The following is a 21,655-nucleotide window of genomic DNA, read 5'->3' as shown; positions in this document are numbered from 1 at the left end:
AAAGCTGGATGAAGCAGAGGAGCTGGAGACACAAGTGCTGGAGGCAAGGAAAAGGGTGCTGGGCCCTGAGCACCCATCCACCTTGACCAGCATGGCTAATCTGGCAAGCACATTGTGGCAGCAGGGAAAGCTGGATGAAGCAGAGGAGCTGGAGACACAGGAGCTGGAGGCAAGCAAAAAGGTGCTGGGCCCTGAGCACCCATCCACCTTGACCAGCATGAGTAATTTGGCTCTCACATTGCAGCAGCAGGGAAAGCTGGATGATGCAGAGGAGCTGCAGACGCAGGTGCTGGAGGCAAGTAAAAGAGTGCTGGGCCCTGAGCACCCAGATACCTTGACCAGCATGGATAATCTGGCAGGCACATTGAGGCAGCAGGGAAAGCTGGATGAAGCAAAGGAACTGGAGACACAGGTGCTGGAGGCAAGGGAAAGGGTGCTGGGCCCTGAGCACCCAGACACCTTGATCAGCATGTATAATCTTGCATTTACTCTGCATGGCATGGGAAACAAGAAAGCAGCTATCCAACTTATGACTGAGACTGTTGCAATGCATCAAAATGTTCTGGGTGACAATCATCCTTACACTTCACAGGGCATGAAGCAGTTGGAGATCTGGAAAGCAGAGGAGGAAAGGGAGGAGTAGATACTCATTTTTGTTTTGTCATGTACTAATAGTAATGCAATGAACTTGTGACCACATGCTTTCATACTGGTATTGTGGTCCTTTGTGTCTATACATGTACTGTTATCAGTGAGACCCAGCTCAATATCCGGGCTTGAAAGCCAAGGCAAGTCATCCAGACTCAATAACTCCTTCACAGAGGGTTGAAGGAAAGTTATACTCAACAAGCTCACTCACAAACTCGACTACAGCAGCACTTCTGTGATTATAGCACGTTCCCATTAACCGCCAAACATAAGAGTACATGTTCGTGAGCATGTACAAGTGGTGTAATCAACTCTATCCACTTCCTGACCAATGCCGTTATACACAATCTCTCGACGCACGCATCAGCACGTAGGTATCTATGAATTATACCACTTTTTGTAATTGCCGCAACCTACTCAAGCGACGTCGGCAAGAAACAGGCCACAAAGTAGTCTATCAGGTCAGAAGCAGACCAACCGACGAAGCCGCCGCCGACGAGCACCCCTCACGCAGCCTGCACAGCCGCAATACCCTCCACCAGCTCGACACTCCTCCTGCAGATCTCATCGACAGCCCACCGCTCGCCATGCAAATGCTTCAGATCAAGAACATCCCCAATCTCGTCGCATGCCTGGAGCACAACATCGATATCCTCCTTCGTGTGCGCAGCGCTGACGCAGAACCATACACGCGAGGTGACGAGCGGCGTCGCGGGGTACACAACAACGACGACGACGATAGGCGTCGACCGGGCGCGCATCATGCACGCGAACATCGACATCTTGCCCGGGTTGAAGATGAGGAGAGGGACGATGGGCGAGAATGGGTGACTTTAGGTGATGAACCCGAGCTTCGAGAGGCCGGCGTGGAGGTAACGCGAGTTGAACGCGAGGTGACGAAGGCGCGTGCGACCTTCGCTGCCGTCCTGCAAGTGATGCGGAAGTGAGAGCCACGCCGGGATGGCAGACGCAGGCGCAGGGCCGGGGTGCTCCTCGGACTCGATGTAACCACGGAGGGTAGACATTGACGACGGTGTGGACATAACACCAGACTTCGACGACTGCGAGGTAGGAGGGGCGACACCCATGATGCTTGCCACGACCTGGGTGAGGACAGGCGGGATCATCGACTCGGCATAGGTGCCGCTCTGACCACGCGGGCGGAGAGCGTCAATGAGGGACTTGGGGCCAGCGACGAAGCCACCTGTGGCGCCGAAAGACTTGGTAAAGGTGCCCATGAGAACGTCGACGTCGCGGGGATTAATACCAAAGTAGTCGCAGACTCCACGATCATGGGGACTGAGAACGCCGATGGAGTGGGCTTCGTCAATTAAGAGGTAGAACTGAGAGAAAATAATTATGATAACGGCGTATTCATATTGAATATGCAGACGAACCTTGTACTTCTTCTTCAGCTCGATGATCCTCAGCAAATTGACCAGCGTTCCCTCCATCGAATAAAGACCCTCGACGATGATCAGAATTTTCCTCCATGGACGGTGCGTACGCGGTTGGCCCTGGCTGATGACGTCCCGAAGCAGGTTCTCGAGGTTCTCCATGTCGTTATGCTTGAACATCCGGAGCTGCGCGCTGCTCTGACGCACACCCGTACGGATTGACGCGTGGTTGAGCTCGTCCGAGATGACAAGACAGCCCTTGCCCACGAGAGCGGCAATGAAGGTGGAATTGGTGGCGAAACTCATCGAGCTGATGAGTGCGTCTTCCATCCCGAACGAACTTGGCGACAAGCGCCTCCACGACACCGTGCAGCTCCCCGGTGGCGCCCTGGAGGCGCGAACCGCAGGTCGAGATGCCAAACCGCTTGATGGACTCTTCAATGGCGTCGGCGCAGCCACCGCGTGCTTGGGCAAAACCAAGGTAATTGTATGACGAGATGTTGAGCACGCCGGTCTTGGTGTCGGTGTAGATCTGGGTCCAGTTGTTAGGTTGGCAGAAGCAGTCCTCCATGCGAGCCTCGAGATGGCGAGTGTAGAAGGAGTCAAAATCCGAGTTTAGAGTTGCATAGCCCTGTCAGTAGCTGGTTGTCAGCTCGAGGGACTCGGAATTGAGGCAAAGTAGCAACTCACGTTGTGGGTCTTGACATGGGTGAAGTACTCTTCACGGAATGCTGACCAAAGTGATCCTCATCTCTCCATGACAAGCTGCGCCGAGTTGCGGAGGCGGATGGTGGTGAGGATATAGAACAGTGGCTCCTCCTTGACGGCGTTTGCGTAGTCATGGTGGACAACAGTGAACGCTCTCGTTGGCACGATGCCAGCACTCGGCGTGCACAGTGCTGGTGATTGGCTCCGATGTGTGTGGAATCCGAGGGCAGTGGAGGCCGGTCTTGTCATCCTCGGGGAGGACGATGTCGTCGCTAGAGGCCGTCACGGAGGACGAGAGGGAGAGCGCGGGGGTGGAGTTGGGGGTGGGAGACGATGAGTGATTGATAGAACGGGCACGGGCATGTTGGTCTGCTTGGTCTGCTTCGTGAACGGCGGACAGGTAAGAAGTGGCAGTCGTGAGCTGCTGCTTTTCGTGCTGAAGAGTGACGAGGCAGGGGAGGAGGGCCGGAGCGCTATGTGACGGTGGTGTTTAGCTGGACTGTGCAATCTGCCTGTGTCTACGTCATGGCCGGCAACAAACGGAAGCAGAGAGTGATGTGATATGAGGACAGGGCGTGACGAGTGCATGAAAGACGTGAAAGACAGACAAATCCGTGTCCATGCCTTCGAGCTGACGAGGACCTGAGCGTGCGTTGATTCCGCCCAACCTTAAACCAGGGTTAGGGTTAACGCTACAGCCCGGACACCACCATCAAGTTTTCGAAGGAGTACCAAAAACGCAGCACGTTTGAAGCAATCTTACGTCCTTTTTTTATCTAGTCCACCCTCCGCACTTTGCCTTTCACACAGTAATCAGTAACACTAAAGCTTGCAGGCATCGCAAGGAGAGCTATATACGCGACCTAATACCAAAAGCCCCTCCCTCCCTGACACTACTGCAAAATCGCACACATCCCGCCTCATCCCGCAGCCCAAGCATGGTAACGCAACATGGCCCGGAAACGCCGCCCCTCGCGCCCAAGGCGCCTGGAACAACTCGTCGAGCTGCAGAACGAGTACACGCGTCAATTACTCGCTCAGCTCGTTCGTCGCGAAAGGTTCCCCGCCTTATTCTTCGTTTCAGAGGTTCATCAGAGGAGCAATGAGAATGAGCCATCTTCGTCGTCTGGCCGTGAATTCTCGCTGTGGGTGAAGCCGTCTATCGCCAGCTATTGCACGCGTTCCAGTCTTCACCCCGTAATCCTAGCATAGAAATTCAATTCCGTATGAAAATCGCTGCCATCACCGTCGTAATAATCAACCTCCAACCCGCCCGCTCCCCGACCCCGACCCGGTCGTGTCCGCAGCCACCGCGTTCTAATTCGGCGAGACAGCGAGAAGCAAGAAGCGAGTACCCGGGTGTGGAGACGCCGCCAAACGCCGCCCGAAAGAAGCAGGCAGCACTAGTGCGCCTGGAGAAGATAGCAGAGCGCCAGCGTCACGTCGACAAAATCATCCGATCTCCGAATTAGGTCAGTCGTGAAGACATGCTCAAGTCGATAGGGTGGTGCGGGTGACGGTTACTATTTGGAGGGGGGACGAGCGAACGAAAATAGCAGAGACCGAGAGTCGCCTCGCCAGCTGGACGGAAGTAGGAGGTACGACACATGTGTAGGCCCGGCCTGTGCTTCGGCTTTGACGTCGCCGAGGTGAGGGGTAGTGAAGGAAAGGATGAAAATGAGACCAATCTCCAGTGTCGAGGACGCCGGCGGGCCGACGCCCATAATGCAAGCTCCTTCACGAGCTTCGCGTAGAAATTGCTCAGGACGCAAAGACGTAGAACCTTGATGAGGAAATGTTTGGTGGAAAAGCCCGCGACGAGGCCAATTAGAAGAGGCTGGGACCGAAGTAGATGCATACACTGCGGTCGACGATACGAGTGAATGGTTTTCGCTGGCGAACGGTAGACGATAGGTCGGCGTAATGCACATTATGGTAATGAATCCCAGCAAACGAACCTTGCCCCGGGACGTGCACTCGACCCTCTCCGATCGGCTGACCATCATATCCGTGCTCTCCGTTGAATAGAAACCGTGAAGCTCGCGCGAGTGGTGCTTGTGAACATAGCTGTACAAAGGCCACTTTTCTTGGTTGCCTCTTCAATGGCGTTGGCGTAGTCGCAGTGGTCCGGGGAAAAGGTGAGGTAGTCGTGAAGCGGCAGGTTCACATCGCGAGTTTTTGTGACGGTGTAGCTCCAGTGAGGAGAGGTCAAGCATGGCGGTGGTACGGCGTGCGATGCGGGTGATGAAGGGAGAGGAAAAGGCGTCCATTCGAGGTTTGATACGAAGGGTGGTGAACGAGTCCTAAGGCCGAGTGGGAATGCCCGTAATCCAACCCTTCGGTAACTGTCAGTTAGTTAGGTGCAACGGAAGAAATGACGCAGAGTCCATTACTCACGTTGGATATTACGAAATAACCCTCGTACTTTTCTCCACCTGGCGACCAACAGACTCCTTCACGGATAGCTATGGGCGGGACGACTTGGGTAGAGTGTGAGGTGGACGTAGCAGGCAATTTTTCAACCATCTTCATGTCGACAGCGTTGGCGGTGTTGTGTTTAGACGCCGTCGGCGGAAGACAATCCCGGAAACGGACTGAGCCAGCGTACAGTTGCGTCCAGTCGTGCCATAGCCTTCCTGATGAAGAGCGACATCTTCGCTTCCTCCAGTTACGAGCGAGGAGAGGGAGAGGAGAGCAAGCGAGCGAGCCGAGGTGGACGTCGGACGAGCGGTCGATCAAGGGTGCGTATCTTCTCAGCGCCTCCACACATGGCGATCAAGGTCTTGGTGAGCTGCTCATTCTTGAAGGTCAAACGGAGGCCATATGAGCTTGTGCCCCATGTACGGCATCTCTTCGATGTGCTTCTCCTTGATGGGGTTCGCGTAGTCATGTCGAGAGACGCAGCGGTAGTTCTCGTCGACGCAGTGACCGAATTTGGTGTGCGCGGTGCTGAGTGTTCGGAGGTGGGTGGAATCCGGGGGTAGTTGAGGCAACTCTCGCCATCCTCGTGGAGGATAGCGTCTTCACTAGGGACCGTTGCGAAGGGCGAGAGAGAGAGCGGAAGTGGAGGTGGGCATGGGAGACGACGGATGATTGGCGGACCGAGCGCAAGCGTGTTGATCTGCCTCGCAGACAGAGGAGAGGTAGGATGGGTTGCTTCTTTCTTGCTTACGAGCGTCGAGGTGGGCGAGGTGGGCGTGAGCAATTGAGTACAGTACTGAGAAGGAATGCAGAAGACGGACAAACGACAGACCACGCCAACAATTCCAGTCAACCTCAAACTGGGGTTAGGGTCAACACGACAGCACCGAAAGTGTTGTGTGGAGACATACCACAGTCGAAACATTCGTACGCCTTATTCATTTACTATTTCCTACCTCCACATTTCGAAACAGTCCCCTAGCTCACTTGAGTATTTACTTAACGAAATGAATCACTGACTGTGTAACATAGGTAATGCACACACGGTCCCTTTCCTCCCATGAACAACTCCACCGGTTCATACCTCACTCTATAGCCCAGTATATTTGCGATACGATCCAGAACATCACCCCGCGCACTTTCGGCACTTGAAATAACTCGTCGAGCTTTCGAGGCTAAGCATAAGAAGTGCACTACGAGGTCCTGAAAATTCCGCCTTAAATTACTCCAAATATGTGTCGCAGGTCAGAAAGACATCGGAGAGTCTGTATTGACGTTGTTATGCTATAAAGTCTCATAGCTAGACATACAGCCCACCATCAATTCTCCCAACGCGTGCTCTTCTCTTGACTGCCCGTTATCATAACGCAGAAACCCCAATGCACATTAAACTCGCCGCCATCACGCCTCGCATAAACTCAATTTCCATAATCCAAATTTCATCAATTTACACCGCGAGCAGTCGACCTCGACATCTGCTTCATAAAATGGCGCAGAGCAAAAAGACAAGTGCGGACACAGAGACGGCGAAGACGCCACCGAGCGCGGTGCGAAGGGGGCAGCCACCTGCGGAAGATGACGGAGCGCCAGCGGCACGTCGACAGCGTCGTCGTCTGGACGCCGAGCCAGATCGACTATGCAGGTAGGCTAAACCAGAAGATGGATTTGTGGCTGGTGAGCCCGAATGCTCGGAAGACTAAGGAGAGTCCCGGGCGTGCCCGCAGACCCAGCTTGGGTGACAGAGGTTGCATGGAAGGAGAACGAGCGAAGGAGGAAGGGAATGGGTGACGGGGACAAAACCGTCTTGTAGGTTCGGCAAAATCTTGAGCTACGACAATATGGTCGACGTGTGCAGAGTTGGCATGGCGTCCGCGTTCGGCGTAGTGACGGCGAGGGGTAGAGGCAGAGGCAGAAATGCATACGAAACCAAACTCGGATGACGAGGAAGATGGCGGTGCAACGCCCATGTTCTCTCCGTGCTGGAGCAGGTTCACGAAGGTAATCATAGGGGCCGCTCGGACCGCAAAGCTGGAGAGAGCTGATAGATGGCTTGCGACTAGTAGACGAAGGGTTGGACGAAAGTGCACATGAGGATGTCAAGATGTGAACGTTGACACCGAAGCAGACGTATAATCCATGGTTGTTGTAATTCACGGTGCGAGCGGGTTTCGCTAACGAAGGTATAAACCTGGTGAATGTCGATAGGTCAGTATGCCGCATTTGAAGGTAACGCTCGAAGGTAACGAACCCGGTAGCTCATTTCGAGCTCGTTTGGCTGACTCCCATGCCATCATTTGATTGCAACCCACGGATGCTGTCCTCGAGAGCGTGGCTATCGAAGAGCCCCATTTCTTGACCGCGTCGTGGATGAGGATAGCGCAGTCACGCAGTCTGGAGTCTGGAGCGAGGGCGAAGTGGTCTCATGGCGACGTGTTGACACTGCGAGATCTGGAATGGTGCAGCTTCAGCGAGAAACCGCTGGGCATGATGCTGGTGCAGTCTGAGGTGCGCATGATGGATGGAAAGCTCCTCGTCTATCAGCGCTTTGAAGCGACGGATGTTGAATGCTGAGTGAAATGCTGATAATTCCAACTGCAGCATTTGTTAGTGAGATACGATGGAAAGACGACGAGGAATCCGCTGCTCACGTTGAAGAGTACGACGTAAATAAACCCTGTGCCCCTTCGCACACCGACAATCAAACCCCCTCTCGCGTACCCGAATTAGACGAAGGCGGGAGAGCTTGAGCCAAAGGCGACGTGGATCCAATGGGCAGCTTCTTCGACCATCTTCATATTGGCAGGACTGGCAGAGCCGCGTTGGAAGAGGGCAAATCCGATGTGTCGTTGAGACCGTTCGCGTCGCTGCCTTCCTCATGAAGGGCGACGTCTTCTCGTCGTATTGTTACAGACAAGGAGAGGAAGAGAGCGGTAATGGACGTCAAACTGGGCAATGATGAGCGCTGCGAGCCTTCTGGATGGTCTCGTGGATGGCGGGGAGGCTGGGTGAGCAAGCGTTGAGAAGGCGCAGGCCACAGAGGCTCAAGTACCGACGAAGGTATCCCGGATACGGCTGAATGCGAAGTGCGGGTTGTAAATAGCTGAGAGAACGAGAGCGTCGAGGGGAAGAGGAGCCTGTGTGATATGGTCATGGCCTTTGAGGAAGCGATTTGACTTGTAGTCGAAGGCGCGGCGGTCTGACGAACGCACTACCGCCCCCGAGCGTCGTGCCTCTCAGTCGGGCTCTGTCGACAGCTCTCTCTTACGGTCACCGACACCGTGTTCTATGCCCACTGATTGAGCAGTAATTGCCATTCTTATAAACCAAACGACCAGAACCCTCAGCTCACCACAATGATCTCAGCAAAAGAAGCTGGCTCGGTTTCATCGCCCTCTCTTTCATCAGGACACGGCCAAGTATCAACAACGTAGCTTCCACCTTCCACGCTGGCCGTTTTGAATCCTCCGTTCCTGAAGCACTTGTCGTTCTGTCAAGGTACTTCTGCTAAGCTGCTTTTCTTTGTCGTTCCAATCTCATCGCCTCTCTCTACCAGTTATCCTTGCTTATCTTGTCTATGAAACGATCGCGTCAACGTATCCTCGTTCTCTCGCTGATGCTCGAATCTACGCCCGCCCAATTCCTCCTCTTTGTCTCCTATCTATTCAGTCTGACTATTATCCTACGGAAAGTACAGGAGCTGGGCCGTTGACGGTCAAAAGCCCGCCTCGGAAGCAGCAAGCATGAGCCTGCTCCACCGTTCGTATTCCACACCAGGATTTCACGCGTCCATGCTGAAAACACTGGCTTTAGCATACTTTCTCGGACGAAGGAAAAAAAATAGAACGCGAGTGAGCATCCCATCCTTCGCCATTTCTATCTACGCCAGCTCCCCCTGATGTCTCGGTTCACCCTGGATAGAAATCATGAACCACCATTGCGGACGCTTCCTAATACTTTAGCCTGCTTCCGGTTGCTGTCGTCGCTACCTTGGTACGTTCTTGTCGGGAAGTCTCGGTTTTCGGGCATTCTTTGGGTCGTTGGGGATGATATTGTCGGATTCGATGTCCTGTTTAGCGAGATACTTTGTGGCTTTTCCATTGCTCATACTGCTACGAGGGCAGGTACTCTTCGGTCTCTCGGTATGTACGCTCGAGAAGTCGACCCGGAACAACCAAATTGAAAAGGGGGTACAGAAGCATTGTACGTGTAACTATTGTCCTTGGGCCACCGTTTCCGACAGACGCATAAACTCAAGTTATCCAGTGGTGCGATGCATACCCACAAGGTGAATACCGTCTAACACCTGCTCGCGTCCGCACTGACCCCTTGTGTCCACGGTAAGAACGCACCGTGCTGATGACAGCGTGCTGAAAGCTCACGAACCAATACCAGACAAGTCGTCCTTCCTCAAAGAGCACTCTTCTTTCGGCCGCATGTTGACATCGTGCCTGTACGATATCTTTAGCAAGGCTACTGAATGGTACAGACGCTCAACGATCAACAGCTGACCCGGCACGCTGCCATACTTGGCGTCACGTTGCAACAGACGCCCAGACATGCTTATAAGACCGTGCTGTGGGAAGGCGTCTCTTTTCCCTCTCTTTCTCGTTCACCCACCACCAGCATTTCCTCGAACCCAGAAATCACTCTTACCCAAACGTATCTGACTTGACTCAAACTCGATATGACTGAAAACGAAAACAAACCCCTCCGGCTGCTTTCAATCGGTACGTGAACCCAGACTAGTCCCCTTGCCGTCGACGCTGATCGTATCGATCGCCTCATTGTAGACGGCGGCGGCATCCGCGGGATGTCGGCCCTGCTCATCATCCGCGAGATGATGCGACGCATTCAAGACAAGGAGAAGCTGGCGTCGACGCCGGCTCCTCACCTCTACTTCGACATGATCGGCGGCTCAGGCACAGGCGGGTGAGTCTTTCGTGTCGTCGCTGTCTCCGCTGTCCCTGATTGCTAACCAATCGTGCCCCATCGCCATCCAGTCTCATCGCGCTGATGCTCGGCCGCCTCCGCATGCCGATCGACGACGCCATCGCCGCCTACGACAATTTCGCCAAGCGCGTATACGTCGACGGTCGCAAGCTGCTTGGAGCCGACACCATGCAGCGTGGGCTGCTCAAGCCCTTTGCTCGTGAGATGTTCAAGGCGGACGCCCTCGCCGCGGCTGTCAAGGACATCGTCGGCATGTCGCCTGGAGGTGGCACGAACGTGCGCATGATTGACAATGAGGCGTGTAAAGTGTGCGTACCCTGTCCATCATTGCTTGCACCTCCCCGCGGTCCCGTACTCACGTCGACATCAGGTTCGTATGTACTAGCCTGGCAGAGAATATGAACGCAGGCAAGCCCATGCTTCTTCGCACCTACCCGGTTGCGAGGAACGCGAGTCCTAATTGTATGATATGGGAGGCTGCTCGTGCAACGACGGCTCACCCCGGGCATTTCAAGCCCATTACTGTTGCTGATGGTGCTGTGCGCCATGAACTTATTGATGCAGGCTTAGGGGTAAACAACCCCTGCCATGTCCTGCTGCGTGAAGCAGCATCTGTGTACCCGGGGCATAGTCTCGCGGTTGTGATTAGCATTGGCACTGGTCACCTTCCGACCATTGGCTTGCCTGCACCTAGTGTGTCACGGTCCAGCTTGTCTTCGGACCTGCTCGGTGTTTTGCGCGGCATTGCTGTTGATTGCGAGAAGGTCGCAGAGGAGCTGCAGGCTCATTTTGTGAACTATCCGGAGCTGTACTTCCGGTTCAATGTTCTGCATGGGATGCAGGATGTTTCATGGGACGCATGGGATAGGCAGAATGCAGTGGCTGCCCATACCACCCACTATTTGGAGATGTCAGATGTGGACTCAAGATTGGATATGTGTGTCCAGGTGCTGCTTCGCAGAGAGGGCCAGGTTCAGGTGGCTGATGTGGATCGCCTCCCTGCACCAGTTGCACAGGGGATAATGGGGATGTTGAAAGCTGTTCCACTGCCTTCTGCCAACTTCACTGGCAGGAATGATATTCTTGCTCAGATGCATGAGTATTTTAAGAGCATAGTGCAGCAGCACATATTTGTGCTTCATGGGCCTGGTGGGGCAGGCAAAACTCAGTTGGCACTGAAGTTCATCTATGATTGGCAGCATCAGAGTGATACTGAGTAAGTAATTGATGTGACAAGTATCAGCAACATGCTAATTATGATTCAGAACTAGATTCTCTGAGGTTTTCATGATTGATGCTTCATCTGCCCAGTCCATAGAGACTGGCCTGGCCACCATAGCCTCTGAAAAGAGTGCTGGGAAAACATATCAGGATGCATTGAGCTGGTTCAGAGGACAGATATCCTCCTGGCTGTTGCTGCTAGACAATGCAGATGATCCAAGCTTCAGCTTGAGTGACTACATTCCAAAGTGCATTCATGGAAACGTGATAGTCACTACCAGAAATCAGGAGTGTATCCTGTTGGGGATTGGACCACAGTCCACCAGCCATGTGTATGAGATGGCAAAAGAGGATGCACAAAATCTGTTGACTCATGTCACTAGAGGAGTTGTGAAGGGTCAAGTGGGCATGAAACTTGCAGAGGTGAGATAATTGACTTCAAGCTAACTCTGCCATTATTAATGATGATGTATTTTGTATAGGAATTGGGATGCCTTGCCTTGGCAGTTGCACAAGCAGCAGCATATATCCTGTCTACTCAGACTACAGGAGAAAAATATTTGCAGCTGTTGAGAGAGCACAAGGCAAAAATTCTGAGCAAAAGGCCTAAGCAGGGATTAGATGACTACCAATATGCAGCCTTTACTACATGGGACATCAGCTTTGAAAAGCTTAGTTCTGATGCACAACTGTTCTTGCAGCATTGTGCATGCATGTATCACAGTGACATCACAGAGGGGTTGTTTGAAAGAGCCTTCAACAACAAGCAATGGGAAGAATACAGACCCCAGATGCTTAACATGTTTGGAGGTGGAGATGACCTATGGGACACTTTCAAATTTCAAGAGGTGGTAGGAGAGCTGCTGCAATACTCCCTTATCCATGTCTCAAATGCGACATACAATATGCATCCTCTCATCCATCAATGGGCTGCTCAGGGAATACATGATCAAAGCACCCTGCTAGAAACCAAATCTTTGCTTGCTATGGCAGTTCCTGCAAACATGGTTGAGCAAAGCTATGCTATCAAAAAGCAACTGTTCGTGCACATTAAGCATGCTCATCAGGGTGACATTGCCATCCATGTTGCAAAATCGTGGGTTGTAGTTTATAAGGCCATGGGCAGCTGGGCTGATGAGCTAATGCTGAAAAAGCTGATTTATGAGAATAATCTACAGCAGCTTGGTTTGGAGGATGAAAAGACCATGACTAGCATGAACAATATGGCTCTTACATTGAAGCAGCAGGGAAAGCTGGGTGAAGCTGAGAAGCTGGATACACAGGTGCTGGAGGCAAGGAAAAGGGTGCTGGGCCCTGAGCACCCAGACACCTTGACCAGCATGAATAATCTGGCAGGCACATTGATGCAGCAGGGAAAGCTGGGTGAAGCTGAGAAGCTGAATACACAAGTGCTGGAGGCAAGGAAAAGGGTGCTGGGCCCTGAGCACCCAGACACCTTGACCAGCATGAATAATCTGGCAAGCACATTGTGGCAGCAGGGAAAGCTGGATGATGCAGAGGAGCTGGAGACACAGGTGCTGGAGGCAAGGAAAAGGGTGCTGGGCCCTGAGCACCCAGACACCTTGACCAGCATGTATAATCTTGCAACTACTCTGCATGGCATGGGAAACAAGAAAGCAGCTATCCAACTGATGACTGAGACTGTTGTAATGCGTCAAAAGGTTCTGGGTGACAATCATCCTTACACTTCACGGAGCATGAAGTGGTTGAATCACTGGAAAGCAGATGAGAAAAGGGAGGAGTAGATACTCATTGTTGTTTTGTCATGTACTAATAGTAATGCAATGAACTTGTGACCAGAGGCTTTCATACTGGTATTGTAGTCCTTTGTGTCTATACATGTACTATTATCAGTGAGATCCAGCTCAATATCTGGGCTTGAAAGCCAAGACAAGTCATCCAGACTCGATGACTCCTTGACAGAGGATTGAAGGAGATTTATACTTGACAAGCTCACTCACAAGTCACGACAGAAACCAATCTGTGATTAAAGCACATCCACATTAACCGTCAAACATAAGTGTAGGTGTTCGTGAGCATGTACAAGTGGTGTATTCAACTCTATCCACTTCCTGACCAATGCCGTTATACACAATCTCTCAACGCACGCATCAGCACGCAGGTATCTATGAATTATACCACTTCTTGTAAATTCCGCAACCTACTCAAGCGACGTCGGCAGGAAACAGGTCACAAAGTAGTCTATCAGGTCAGAAGCAGATCCATCGACGAAGCCGCCGCCGACGAGCACCCCTCACGCAGCCTGCACAGCCGCAACACCCTCTACGAGCTCGACACTCCTCTTGCAGATCTCGTCGACAGCCCACCGCTCGCCATGCGAATGCTTGAGATCGAGAACATCCCCAATCTCGTCGCACGCCCTGAGCACAACATCGATATCCTCCTTCGTATGGGCTGCACTGACGCAGAACCGCACACGCGAGGTGACGAGTGGCGTCGCTGGATACGCGACTACCACGACAACAATGGGCGTCGACCGGGCGCGCATCATGCGTGCGAACATCGACATCTTGCCGGGGTTGAAGATCAGGAGAGGGACGATAGGCGAGAACGGGTGGCCGTAGGTGATGAAACCGAGCTTCGACAGGCCGGCGTGGAGGTAACGCGAGTTGAACGCCAGGCGACGAAGACGTGTCCGACCCTCAGAGCCATCTTGCAGGTGAGGAGGGAGTGAGAGCCAAGAGGGAATGGCAGACGCTGGTGCGGGACAGGGATGCTCCTCGGACTCGATATAGCCAAGACGGAGGGTAGACGTTGACGACGGTGTGGACATAACACCAGACTTCGACGACTGCGACGTAGGAGGGGCGACACCCATGATGCTGGCCATGCTCGCCATGACCTGGGTAAGAACAGGTGGTGGCATCGACTCGGCGTACGCGCCGCTCTGACCGCGGAGGCGGAGAGCGTCGATGAGGGTCTTGGGGCCGGCGATGTAACCACCAGCTGCGCCGAAGGACTTGGTAAAGGTGCCCATGAGGACGTCGACATCGCGGGGGTTGATGCCGAAGTAGTCGCAGACGCCGCGACCGTGAGGTCCGAGAGCGCCGATGGAGTGGGCTTCGTCAATGAAGAGGTAGAACTGAGGGAGAACAGTTAGGAAAACGCCGTATTTTTACGGAATATTCCAAGACATACCTTGTACTTCCTCTTCAGCTCGATGATCCGCGGCAAGTTGACCAGCGTTCCCTCCATCGAATAAAGACCCTCGACGATGATCAAAATCTTCCTCCACGGGCGGTGCGTACGCGGCTGGCCCTGGCTGATGACATCCCGAAGCAGGTTCTCGAGGTTCTCCATGTCGTTATGTTTGAACATCCGGACCTGAGCGCCGCTCTGACGTACACCCGTACGAATCGACGCATGGTTGAGCTCGTCCGAAATGACAAGGCAGCCCTTGCCCACGAGAGCGGGAATAAAGGTGGAGTTGGTGGCAAAACCCATCGAGCTGATGAGGGCGTCCTCCATGCCGACGAACTTGGCCACGAGCGCCTCCGCGACACCGTGCAGCTCACCGGTGCCGCCCTGGAGACGCGAACCGCAGGTGGAAATGCCGAATCGCTTGATCGACTCCTCGACGGCGTCAGCGCAGCCGCCGCGGGCCTGAGCGAAGCCAAGGTAATTGTACGACGAAATGTTGAGCACGCGGGTTTTGGTGCCGGTGTAAATCTGGGTCCAGTTGTTGTCCGTCGAGTAGCGGTCGAGCGTGACGACGGTGCGACCGGCGACGCCAGTGATGGGCTGCGAGAAGCAGTCGTCCATGCGAGCCTTGAGACGGCGGGTGTAGAAGGAGTCAAAGTCCGAGTTCAGAGCCGCGTAACCCTGCCAGAAAACAGTGTCAGCGCTAGAAATACGAAATCAAGGGCAAAGTCAAAGCTTACCTTGTGGGACATGACATGAGTGAAGTACTTCTTCGCGAAACGCTTGCCAAAGAAGTCCCTCACGTGTCCGAAACAGATGAGGATGAGATAGCTGAGGTAGGTGGTGATGAGGATGTAGTACGGCGGTTCCTCGATCTCCTTCTCCTTGACAGGGTTCGCGTAGTCATGCTGGGAGACACAACGGTAGCTCTCGTTGGCGCAATGCCCAAACTCGGTGTGTACGGTGCTGAAGACCTGCTCGGAGGTCGGCGGGGTCCAGGGGTAGTTGAGGCCACTTTCATCATCCTCGTGGAGGACTGTGTCTTCACTAGAGGCTGTCACGGAGGACGAAAGGGAGAGCGCGGGGGTGGAGTTGGGAGTGGGGGATGATGAACGGTCGATAGAACGTGCACGGGCGTGTTGATCTGCCTCGTGGACGGCAGAGAGGTAAGAAGCGGCAGTTGTGAGGGGCTGCTTTTTCTTGCTGAAGAGTGACGAGGCAGGCGAGGAGGGCCTGAGCGCCATGGGCGACGGCGACGGCATGGGGTGGTTGTCTGGTGTTCTTGCCCGCCTGCGTCTATGTGGTGGGTGGTGGGAGGAGGAGGAAGAGGAGGATGGGAGGGCCTGGCGGGAGAACGGAAAACGAGCAGACACTGAGAAACGAGGAGAAGCAGGCAACCGTCAACTCAATTATAACACAATGACTAAGCATCATGACCACATCCCCGTCGCTTTCCTTTCCCACGTTCCCCCCTCTCGGCGCTCGGACCTCGAAGCGCGATGGCTGTGTAGCATAGACAACGTCGACGCCGTCTCTCGTCAACAGCCACCATCACCCCCCGCAGTCCTCGCAGTACCTCGCAGTCGTGCCGCAGCTCGCTCTTCCTCCCTGACGATAATCTGAGGTCTCACAAGCAGCCTTAGATCTCCTACGGTATGCGCCCTCGAAGCTCTCACAGCCATCAAGCGCTGCCACGTTTAATGCGCTGTGGAGTAGCCCTGACGCGCTTGCTGACGCTCTCACCCTCTCCGTCGCATCTGATGCCTCGTTGCATGAATCTGACGCTGGCCCTTGTAACGCTTTTCTACATTGCTTTGGCCTCCCCTACCTTCAATCATCTCATGCGATGATAACCAGTCTCCTTTGACTCGTCGTCAGTCAGCCGTTAGCTCTGTACCATCGAACGATGTATCATGTCATGTTAAGACACCCCTAGCTAAAGAGATGCAACGCAGTACGATACAACATTCAGATGCCCGATGATCGCAATATCGACCTTTAGCAACACTGAGCACCTATAATCCTCCACCGACACAACTTCTATGAGGTTGGTAGTGACCACCATCACAAGACAGTGGGCTTCACCTTACATGTTTCATTCCGTTCTTCGACAGCCGCTCGCTGTAGCATGCTTGAACAATATGATTAGATGAAAGGCTGAGGAGGACCCCGAGCGTAGCGCTGATCTGGGTCATAAGTCAGATATCAGAGGTGATTTGAACGAGAACAAGGAACAGAGAATCGCGGAGGATCGGACATACTCTTGTGCTTTAGCACTTCCAGCATCACCATCTCCAGCCCCGACCTTACAATCGATTGCATACATGCGCAAGCTTTCATCCGCAAAAAAGGGCAGAGACATAAACCTGCCCTTGGATGGGCGTTGACGACAGAATATAACAGAATAGCAGACATATCAATCGAAGACAGCACCATTCAATGTACCTATCTGCCAGCTCCGACATGCGATACTCATGGAATGGGGCTGGGAGAAAGACCAAGGAGCAGTGAAGAGAAGAAGAAAGAAGCACCACAGCCCTCGACGGAGCTCCCCTAAAGAGCTCATCTACTGCAGCTACGGAGGCAGAGCAGGAGACCAGCAAGAAACTCGAGAAGCGTGGGGATGCGGAATTTGGAAAAACAAGCGGTACATACCATTCAGCAAGCCGCAGTAAGAGTTGTTAAGCCAATGGGCCAAAAGTGTTATCGCGGACAACATCGTCGACGCTGCTGGGCTTGGATGTATTGATACCCCAAGGCCTATAGTTGTTGACATGGACACGCTTGACACATGCGTTACATGCGGCGATTGTGTCGTCGATCAGCATATGAAGACGGTTGAGCATGAGCGTGATGAGCCTAGAAAAGGACCCGCATCAGCGATGCGTGATCGAAACTGACCGAAGCCGGCAGCGCCGACAGCGGGGAACATCACTGAGTACTCACCCACCAGTGCCCGTGCCGCCGATCACGTCGAAGTAGTGGTGAAGACCCGGAGTCTTAGAGAGATTTTCCTTGTGCTGTATACACTACATCATCTAGCAGAAAATTAGCAAGGCGGATTGCCCGCGGATGCTACCGCCGTCTATGAACATGATACAGCTGATGAGTGCCGGCCTAGTGATGGCAGTAGATCAAAGTCACGCACCTATTGAAAGGAGTCTGAGGGGTTTGTTTTTGTTTTCTGTCGTGTCGGGGTGTATATTGCAGGCAACATCGTTCGTATGAGAAAGAGAAATATAGTTGAGCTCGAGAAAATTCTGGTGGTGAGTGTGCGGGAGAGAGAAGGAATAGAGGCGCCTTCCCACACCATGGTGTTATATACATTGCCGGGCGCCTGTTCGAAACGTGGTCAAGGCCAAGTCAAGGCTATCACATCGTACTGGGTCAGCTGTTATTTTTTGAGCGTCAAGATATCTCGGGGATTCTGATAGGCTCGTCCTAAAATATACATTTTAGATGCAAAGGCACGGTGCCGGGTGGTGGCTCCAGAAAAGAGAGAGAGGATCCGATCCTCTGGAGTCAAGTTGCGAACGATGTAGCGTGCCTTCGCCATCCCACAGTAAGGGTGGTCGAGCGGTCCCGGTCAAAGCCGGCGCGTACAGGTGCCCGGTAGCACTAAGTAATCCCGTTTTCGCGCACAGTCGGGGTTCACCCGAGCACCCAACTGGCGCTCCTTCAAGGAGCGATAGAGTTGACTGTTGAAGCAGGATGAAGTGGATCAGAAAAATCCGTTTCTTACTGCCGCATAGCTTCGTAAGATTGACTAGGTGCTCAGAGGAGTGATGCCAATGACTCACGTATCCTCCCATGATCTCTCCGAACTGCAGCGCTGTGTCTTACAACCATCCTCTTGTTTCGCCTCAGGCCTCACGCTGAGCCAGTACTCGAGACTGTCAATTAAGAAGGAGGGACTGAATCTTCGGATGGCAGGGAAAGGCGAGGAGGAGGACCTGACTGGACACAATCTCGAGGATCGGTGCGCTGAGGACTTGGCCAAAGACAATCATGTCGGGCGTCAACGAGCGCGCGTCTGTCGGGCCGAAACGTAGCTGCAGCACGTGGAAGGAAAGAGCCTATCTTGTAATCGTCGCGGACCTTGCTACATCTGCTGACTGCCCATTTCATCTTCCTCCCACCTATATCCACCACCAGCGATGCCTGCCCCTACCGAGTTCTTGGAGTACGTCGACCGAAACGCCAGCGGCTTCATCAACCGCCTCAAAGAGGCCGTCGAGATTAAGAGGTCAGCTTCAATGCTCGTCGTTCTTCCTCTAGTACTCACGTTTCTGATCGTGTGTTCATACACGCATACAGTGTTAGCAGCGATGTCTCGCGCCGCCCCGACGTGATCAAGATGGGCGAGTGGCTCGAGAAGCAGCTCCAAGCGCTCGGCGTCACCACCAAGCAGGTCGATCTCGGCAAACACGAGATGTCCGGCCACACGCTGCAGCTCCCGCCTGCGATCCTGGGCAAGATCGGCGAGGACAAGTCCAAGAAGACGGTGCTCATATACGGGCACTACGATGTTCAGCCCGTACGTCTCCCGCCCCATATCACGACTCACCGAGACTGAGCTGCTTCCGTGCAGGCCAAGCTCTCGGACGGCTGGAACCAGGAGCCCTTCGAGTTCGTCGAGAAGGATGGTCTCCTGCTCGGCCGCGGCTCTACCGACGATAAGGGCCCTATCATGGGCTGGATCAATGTCCTCGAGGCCCATCAAAAGCTCGGCAAGCCGCTGCCCGTCAACCTCAAGTTCGTCTTCGAGGGCATGGAGGAGTACGGCTCGGAGGGCCTCGACGAGCTCGTCATCCGCGAGGCCCAGCCAGGAGGCTGGATTCACGGCGTCGATTGTGTGTGCATCGTACGTGTCCTTATTCTTCTCGTCCTCTCGGTGAGCTGGGCTTAGGTGTTGAATTGCTCTGTTGACAGTCAGACAATTACTGGCTTAACACTCGCACACCCGCACTGACCTATGGTCTCCGCGGGATCGACTACTACGGTATCACGATCACTGGCCCTGGCCAGGATCTCCACTCGGGTCTCTTTGGACGCACCGTGCATGAGCCGATGACGGACCTCATCAAGCTCATGGGCTCACTTGTGGATGTGAATGGTGGCATCAAGGTCCCTGGCGTCGAGGAGCTCGTCCCTCCGCCGACCGAAGAGGAACTGTACGTTAACTTTTTATGAGCCTGATTATATGCGTTCGACTAACGAGTGACATATCAAATAGACAACTCTATCACAAGATGGACTACGAGACGGCCGATATCGAGGCTGCTGCTGGTGGGCCTGTGGGTCGCGTTCCTCGCATCCGTATTGACTGATACTGACAATGGGATTGGATACGACATGTAGGTCGCGCTCTCACAGAACAAGATCGACGTCCTTATGGGCCGTATGCGCTACCCCTCGCTCTCGCTGCACGGCATCGAAGGCGCGTTCTCCGACCCGGGCGCTAAGACCGTCATCCCCGCCAAGGTCACCGGCAAATTCTCCATCCGGTTCGTCTCCACTCCTTCCCCCCTCACACCCGCTCCACGCTAACATCCGTGTCACCAGCCTTGTCCCACCACAAACCCCCGCCCAGGTCGAGCCGCTCGTGCGCGCCTACGTCGAACAGCAGTTCGCCGCGCTCAACTCGCGCAACAAGATGACATTCGGCTCGCTGCACTCAGGCTCACCCTGGGTCGCGGACATCAACCACTGGAACTTCCGCGCGGCGCACAAGGCCGTCAAGGCCGTGTGGGGCATCGACCCGGACTACACGCGCGAGGGCGGGAGCATTCCCGTCACGCTCACGTTCGCGGAGAGCTTGGGCGTCAATGTGCTGTTGTTGCCGATGGGGAGGGCGGATGATGGTGCTCAGTGAGTGGTTTCGCTATAGATTTGGCCGCGAGGGAGGGTGGAGGCTGATATGTTGTATCAAGTTCGACGAACGAGAAGTTGGATAGGTCGAATTACATCGAAGGGGTACGTCTGACGTTTAGCTGTATCATCGCTCTGTTGGCCAATGCCCTCGGTTCTGTTTCCAGACAAAGATGCTCGGCGCATACCTGTACGAAGTCGCTGCTGAGTCTTCTGCATGAGGCTCGCTGTAGGACAATAAGGAAGAAAAAGAAATTATGGGCGATGTGTACACGTGTATCAATACTACCGGGCTGTCAAATTCAGACGTTGCCTTGGATGACCATTCATTTTCCATGCGCTCCCCTTCAACCGTTGAGTGACACGCCATGCTATCTACCGCTCGAAACCCCAGTACAGTTTGAAGTCTTGAGACAGTTCAGCTTGGCACCGAGTCTTACGCACAGCATCGCTGTCGTACAATTGAAATGGGATCGTGGAATTTTGCGACAGCTCGTGTGAGTACTTTGGCGCGACGCGCCGGTAATGTGCCTCCCTCGAGTTTGAGGCGAGGATGGTGTATGTCGTCTTCGCCCACTTTCAACTAGCTCGCCACAAATCTTTTCCGGAAAGAATAAATTCGACAAAAAAAGGCTTAGAAAAATCTCAACAGGGCTTGGCTGCATCGGGCGCTGAAGAAATGTTCATGGCGACGAGCACGGGCGTTAGGCAAGCGTCCGACGTCAGTCCTTGGACAGAACTTGCCATATCGAGGGAAAACGTAAGTGGCTGCAGGATACGCTCTGAATAGTGGTGCCTGCTTGACGTTAGCTCGTGAATTCTTGAACGGCTGATCGGACGTACTTGTTGGCCACCGCGTAAAGCGCTACTCAGGTCCGCGATGCACCCGCGAGAGGCGCATCAAGTTCGCAGGCGTTCGGTGTCGGTGCTATTAACAGTACAGTTAAGCGTGAAGCACCTCGGCTGTCAATCACGTTTCGAGCGTGTCTTTTCAGCTGATAGTTTGCCTTGATGGCATCTGTAAACTGAGGTTATACTGTGCAGTATGCTGCCAGCCGCACACCTCTGCATGCTAGTTAATTTGACACCCGTTCATGCATTTCTTTTGCGCTCGCTCTATGATGTGGGTCTACGTGTGGGATGCTCCATATGTTTCCCGAGTCTTTGTCCGCCGTGGCAACGAGATATTAGTAAATATGGACCATGCGATGCACACAGTATGCCTCCCGTAGACGACCCGGGAACTTGCGAAACTT

General features: G+C 53.7%; 13 protein-coding genes across 13 annotated transcripts; 6 read left to right on the top strand and 7 right to left on the bottom strand.

Moving 5' to 3' along the window:
- Positions 1-10: 10 nt before the first annotated feature.
- CONPUDRAFT_58592 (TPR-like protein) lies at positions 11-643 on the top strand (the record flags this gene model as incomplete). The annotated part of the gene is made up of 1 exon (XM_007771579.1): positions 11-643. A coding segment is annotated over one exon (633 nt), but the record flags the coding sequence as incomplete, so codon positions are not given.
- A 511-nt stretch (positions 644-1,154) lies between these two features.
- Positions 1,155-3,002, bottom strand: CONPUDRAFT_74336 (PLP-dependent transferase; the record flags this gene model as incomplete). Its single annotated transcript, XM_007771661.1, has 6 exons — positions 1,155-1,320; positions 1,495-1,991; positions 2,046-2,355; positions 2,387-2,676; positions 2,736-2,744; positions 2,808-3,002. 6 exons carry the CDS (start codon positions 3,000-3,002, stop codon positions 1,155-1,157), a joined length of 1,467 nt encoding a protein of 488 aa, XP_007769851.1.
- Positions 3,003-4,557: 1,555 nt separating this feature from the next.
- On the bottom strand, positions 4,558-4,811 carry CONPUDRAFT_166665 (uncharacterized protein; the record flags this gene model as incomplete). Its single annotated transcript, XM_007772162.1, has 1 exon — positions 4,558-4,811. A coding segment is annotated over one exon (231 nt), but the record flags the coding sequence as incomplete, so codon positions are not given.
- Positions 4,812-5,548: 737 nt separating this feature from the next.
- On the bottom strand, positions 5,549-5,830 carry CONPUDRAFT_155434 (uncharacterized protein; the record flags this gene model as incomplete). Its single annotated transcript, XM_007772161.1, has 2 exons — positions 5,549-5,702; positions 5,781-5,830. 2 exons carry the CDS (start codon positions 5,828-5,830, stop codon positions 5,549-5,551), a joined length of 204 nt encoding a protein of 67 aa, XP_007770351.1.
- A 611-nt stretch (positions 5,831-6,441) lies between these two features.
- CONPUDRAFT_138128 (uncharacterized protein) lies at positions 6,442-7,007 on the top strand. Its single transcript, XM_007772160.1, has one exon. The coding sequence runs from the start codon at positions 6,554-6,556 to the stop codon at positions 6,818-6,820; it is 267 nt and encodes an 88-aa protein (XP_007770350.1). The 5' UTR covers positions 6,442-6,553; the 3' UTR covers positions 6,821-7,007.
- A 318-nt stretch (positions 7,008-7,325) lies between these two features.
- CONPUDRAFT_83230 (uncharacterized protein) lies at positions 7,326-8,240 on the top strand. Its single transcript, XM_007772159.1, has 3 exons — positions 7,326-7,362; positions 7,423-7,766; positions 7,823-8,240. The coding sequence occupies exon 2, from the start codon at positions 7,542-7,544 to the stop codon at positions 7,743-7,745; it is 204 nt and encodes a 67-aa protein (XP_007770349.1). The 5' UTR covers positions 7,326-7,362; positions 7,423-7,541; the 3' UTR covers positions 7,746-7,766; positions 7,823-8,240.
- Positions 8,241-8,440: 200 nt separating this feature from the next.
- CONPUDRAFT_83229 (uncharacterized protein) lies at positions 8,441-9,811 on the bottom strand. Its single transcript, XM_007772158.1, has 8 exons — positions 9,679-9,811; positions 9,572-9,624; positions 9,430-9,459; positions 9,296-9,374; positions 9,093-9,164; positions 8,985-9,022; positions 8,728-8,930; positions 8,441-8,669 (listed from the first exon to the last, which is right to left on the bottom strand). Exons 1-5 carry the CDS (start codon positions 9,730-9,732, stop codon positions 9,096-9,098), a joined length of 285 nt encoding a protein of 94 aa, XP_007770348.1. The 5' UTR covers positions 9,733-9,811; the 3' UTR covers positions 8,441-8,669; positions 8,728-8,930; positions 8,985-9,022; positions 9,093-9,095.
- A 47-nt stretch (positions 9,812-9,858) lies between these two features.
- Positions 9,859-11,344, top strand: CONPUDRAFT_155433 (FabD lysophospholipase-like protein; the record flags this gene model as incomplete). Its single annotated transcript, XM_007772157.1, has 4 exons — positions 9,859-9,901; positions 9,965-10,103; positions 10,175-10,432; positions 10,495-11,344. 4 exons carry the CDS (start codon positions 9,859-9,861, stop codon positions 11,342-11,344), a joined length of 1,290 nt encoding a protein of 429 aa, XP_007770347.1.
- A 1,119-nt stretch (positions 11,345-12,463) lies between these two features.
- Positions 12,464-13,111, top strand: CONPUDRAFT_58786 (uncharacterized protein; the record flags this gene model as incomplete). The annotated part of the gene is made up of 1 exon (XM_007771596.1): positions 12,464-13,111. One exon carries the CDS (start codon positions 12,464-12,466, stop codon positions 13,109-13,111), a length of 648 nt encoding a protein of 215 aa, XP_007769786.1.
- Positions 13,112-13,620: 509 nt separating this feature from the next.
- Positions 13,621-15,772, bottom strand: CONPUDRAFT_58576 (serine palmitoyltransferase 2; the record flags this gene model as incomplete). Its single annotated transcript, XM_007771576.1, has 3 exons — positions 13,621-14,469; positions 14,526-15,209; positions 15,269-15,772. The coding sequence occupies 3 exons, from the start codon at positions 15,770-15,772 to the stop codon at positions 13,621-13,623; spliced, it is 2,037 nt and encodes a 678-aa protein (XP_007769766.1).
- Positions 15,773-16,523: 751 nt separating this feature from the next.
- CONPUDRAFT_138125 (uncharacterized protein) lies at positions 16,524-17,605 on the bottom strand. Its single transcript, XM_007772156.1, has 2 exons — positions 16,790-17,605; positions 16,524-16,714 (listed from the first exon to the last, which is right to left on the bottom strand). The coding sequence occupies exons 1-2, from the start codon at positions 16,962-16,964 to the stop codon at positions 16,674-16,676; spliced, it is 216 nt and encodes a 71-aa protein (XP_007770346.1). The 5' UTR covers positions 16,965-17,605; the 3' UTR covers positions 16,524-16,673.
- A 120-nt stretch (positions 17,606-17,725) lies between these two features.
- CONPUDRAFT_83225 (uncharacterized protein) lies at positions 17,726-18,424 on the bottom strand. The gene is made up of 2 exons (XM_007772155.1): positions 18,329-18,424; positions 17,726-18,269 (listed from the first exon to the last, which is right to left on the bottom strand). Exon 2 carries the CDS (start codon positions 18,082-18,084, stop codon positions 17,923-17,925), a length of 162 nt encoding a protein of 53 aa, XP_007770345.1. The 5' UTR covers positions 18,085-18,269; positions 18,329-18,424; the 3' UTR covers positions 17,726-17,922.
- A 242-nt stretch (positions 18,425-18,666) lies between these two features.
- Positions 18,667-20,741, top strand: CONPUDRAFT_83224 (CNDP dipeptidase). The gene is made up of 9 exons (XM_007772154.1): positions 18,667-18,774; positions 18,846-19,065; positions 19,120-19,392; positions 19,461-19,702; positions 19,765-19,825; positions 19,890-20,035; positions 20,094-20,399; positions 20,462-20,504; positions 20,567-20,741. Exons 1-9 carry the CDS (start codon positions 18,686-18,688, stop codon positions 20,618-20,620), a joined length of 1,434 nt encoding a protein of 477 aa, XP_007770344.1. The 5' UTR covers positions 18,667-18,685; the 3' UTR covers positions 20,621-20,741.
- Positions 20,742-21,655: the final 914 nt, after the last annotated feature.

This window comes from Coniophora puteana (assembly GCF_000271625.1).
Source record: "Coniophora puteana RWD-64-598 SS2 unplaced genomic scaffold CONPUscaffold_8, whole genome shotgun sequence".
In the NCBI taxonomy this organism is placed as follows: Eukaryota; Fungi; Basidiomycota; class Agaricomycetes; order Boletales; family Coniophoraceae; genus Coniophora; species Coniophora puteana.
Note: the sequence above shows the minus strand (reverse complement) of the source record. Positions and strands in the feature narration are given on the sequence as shown.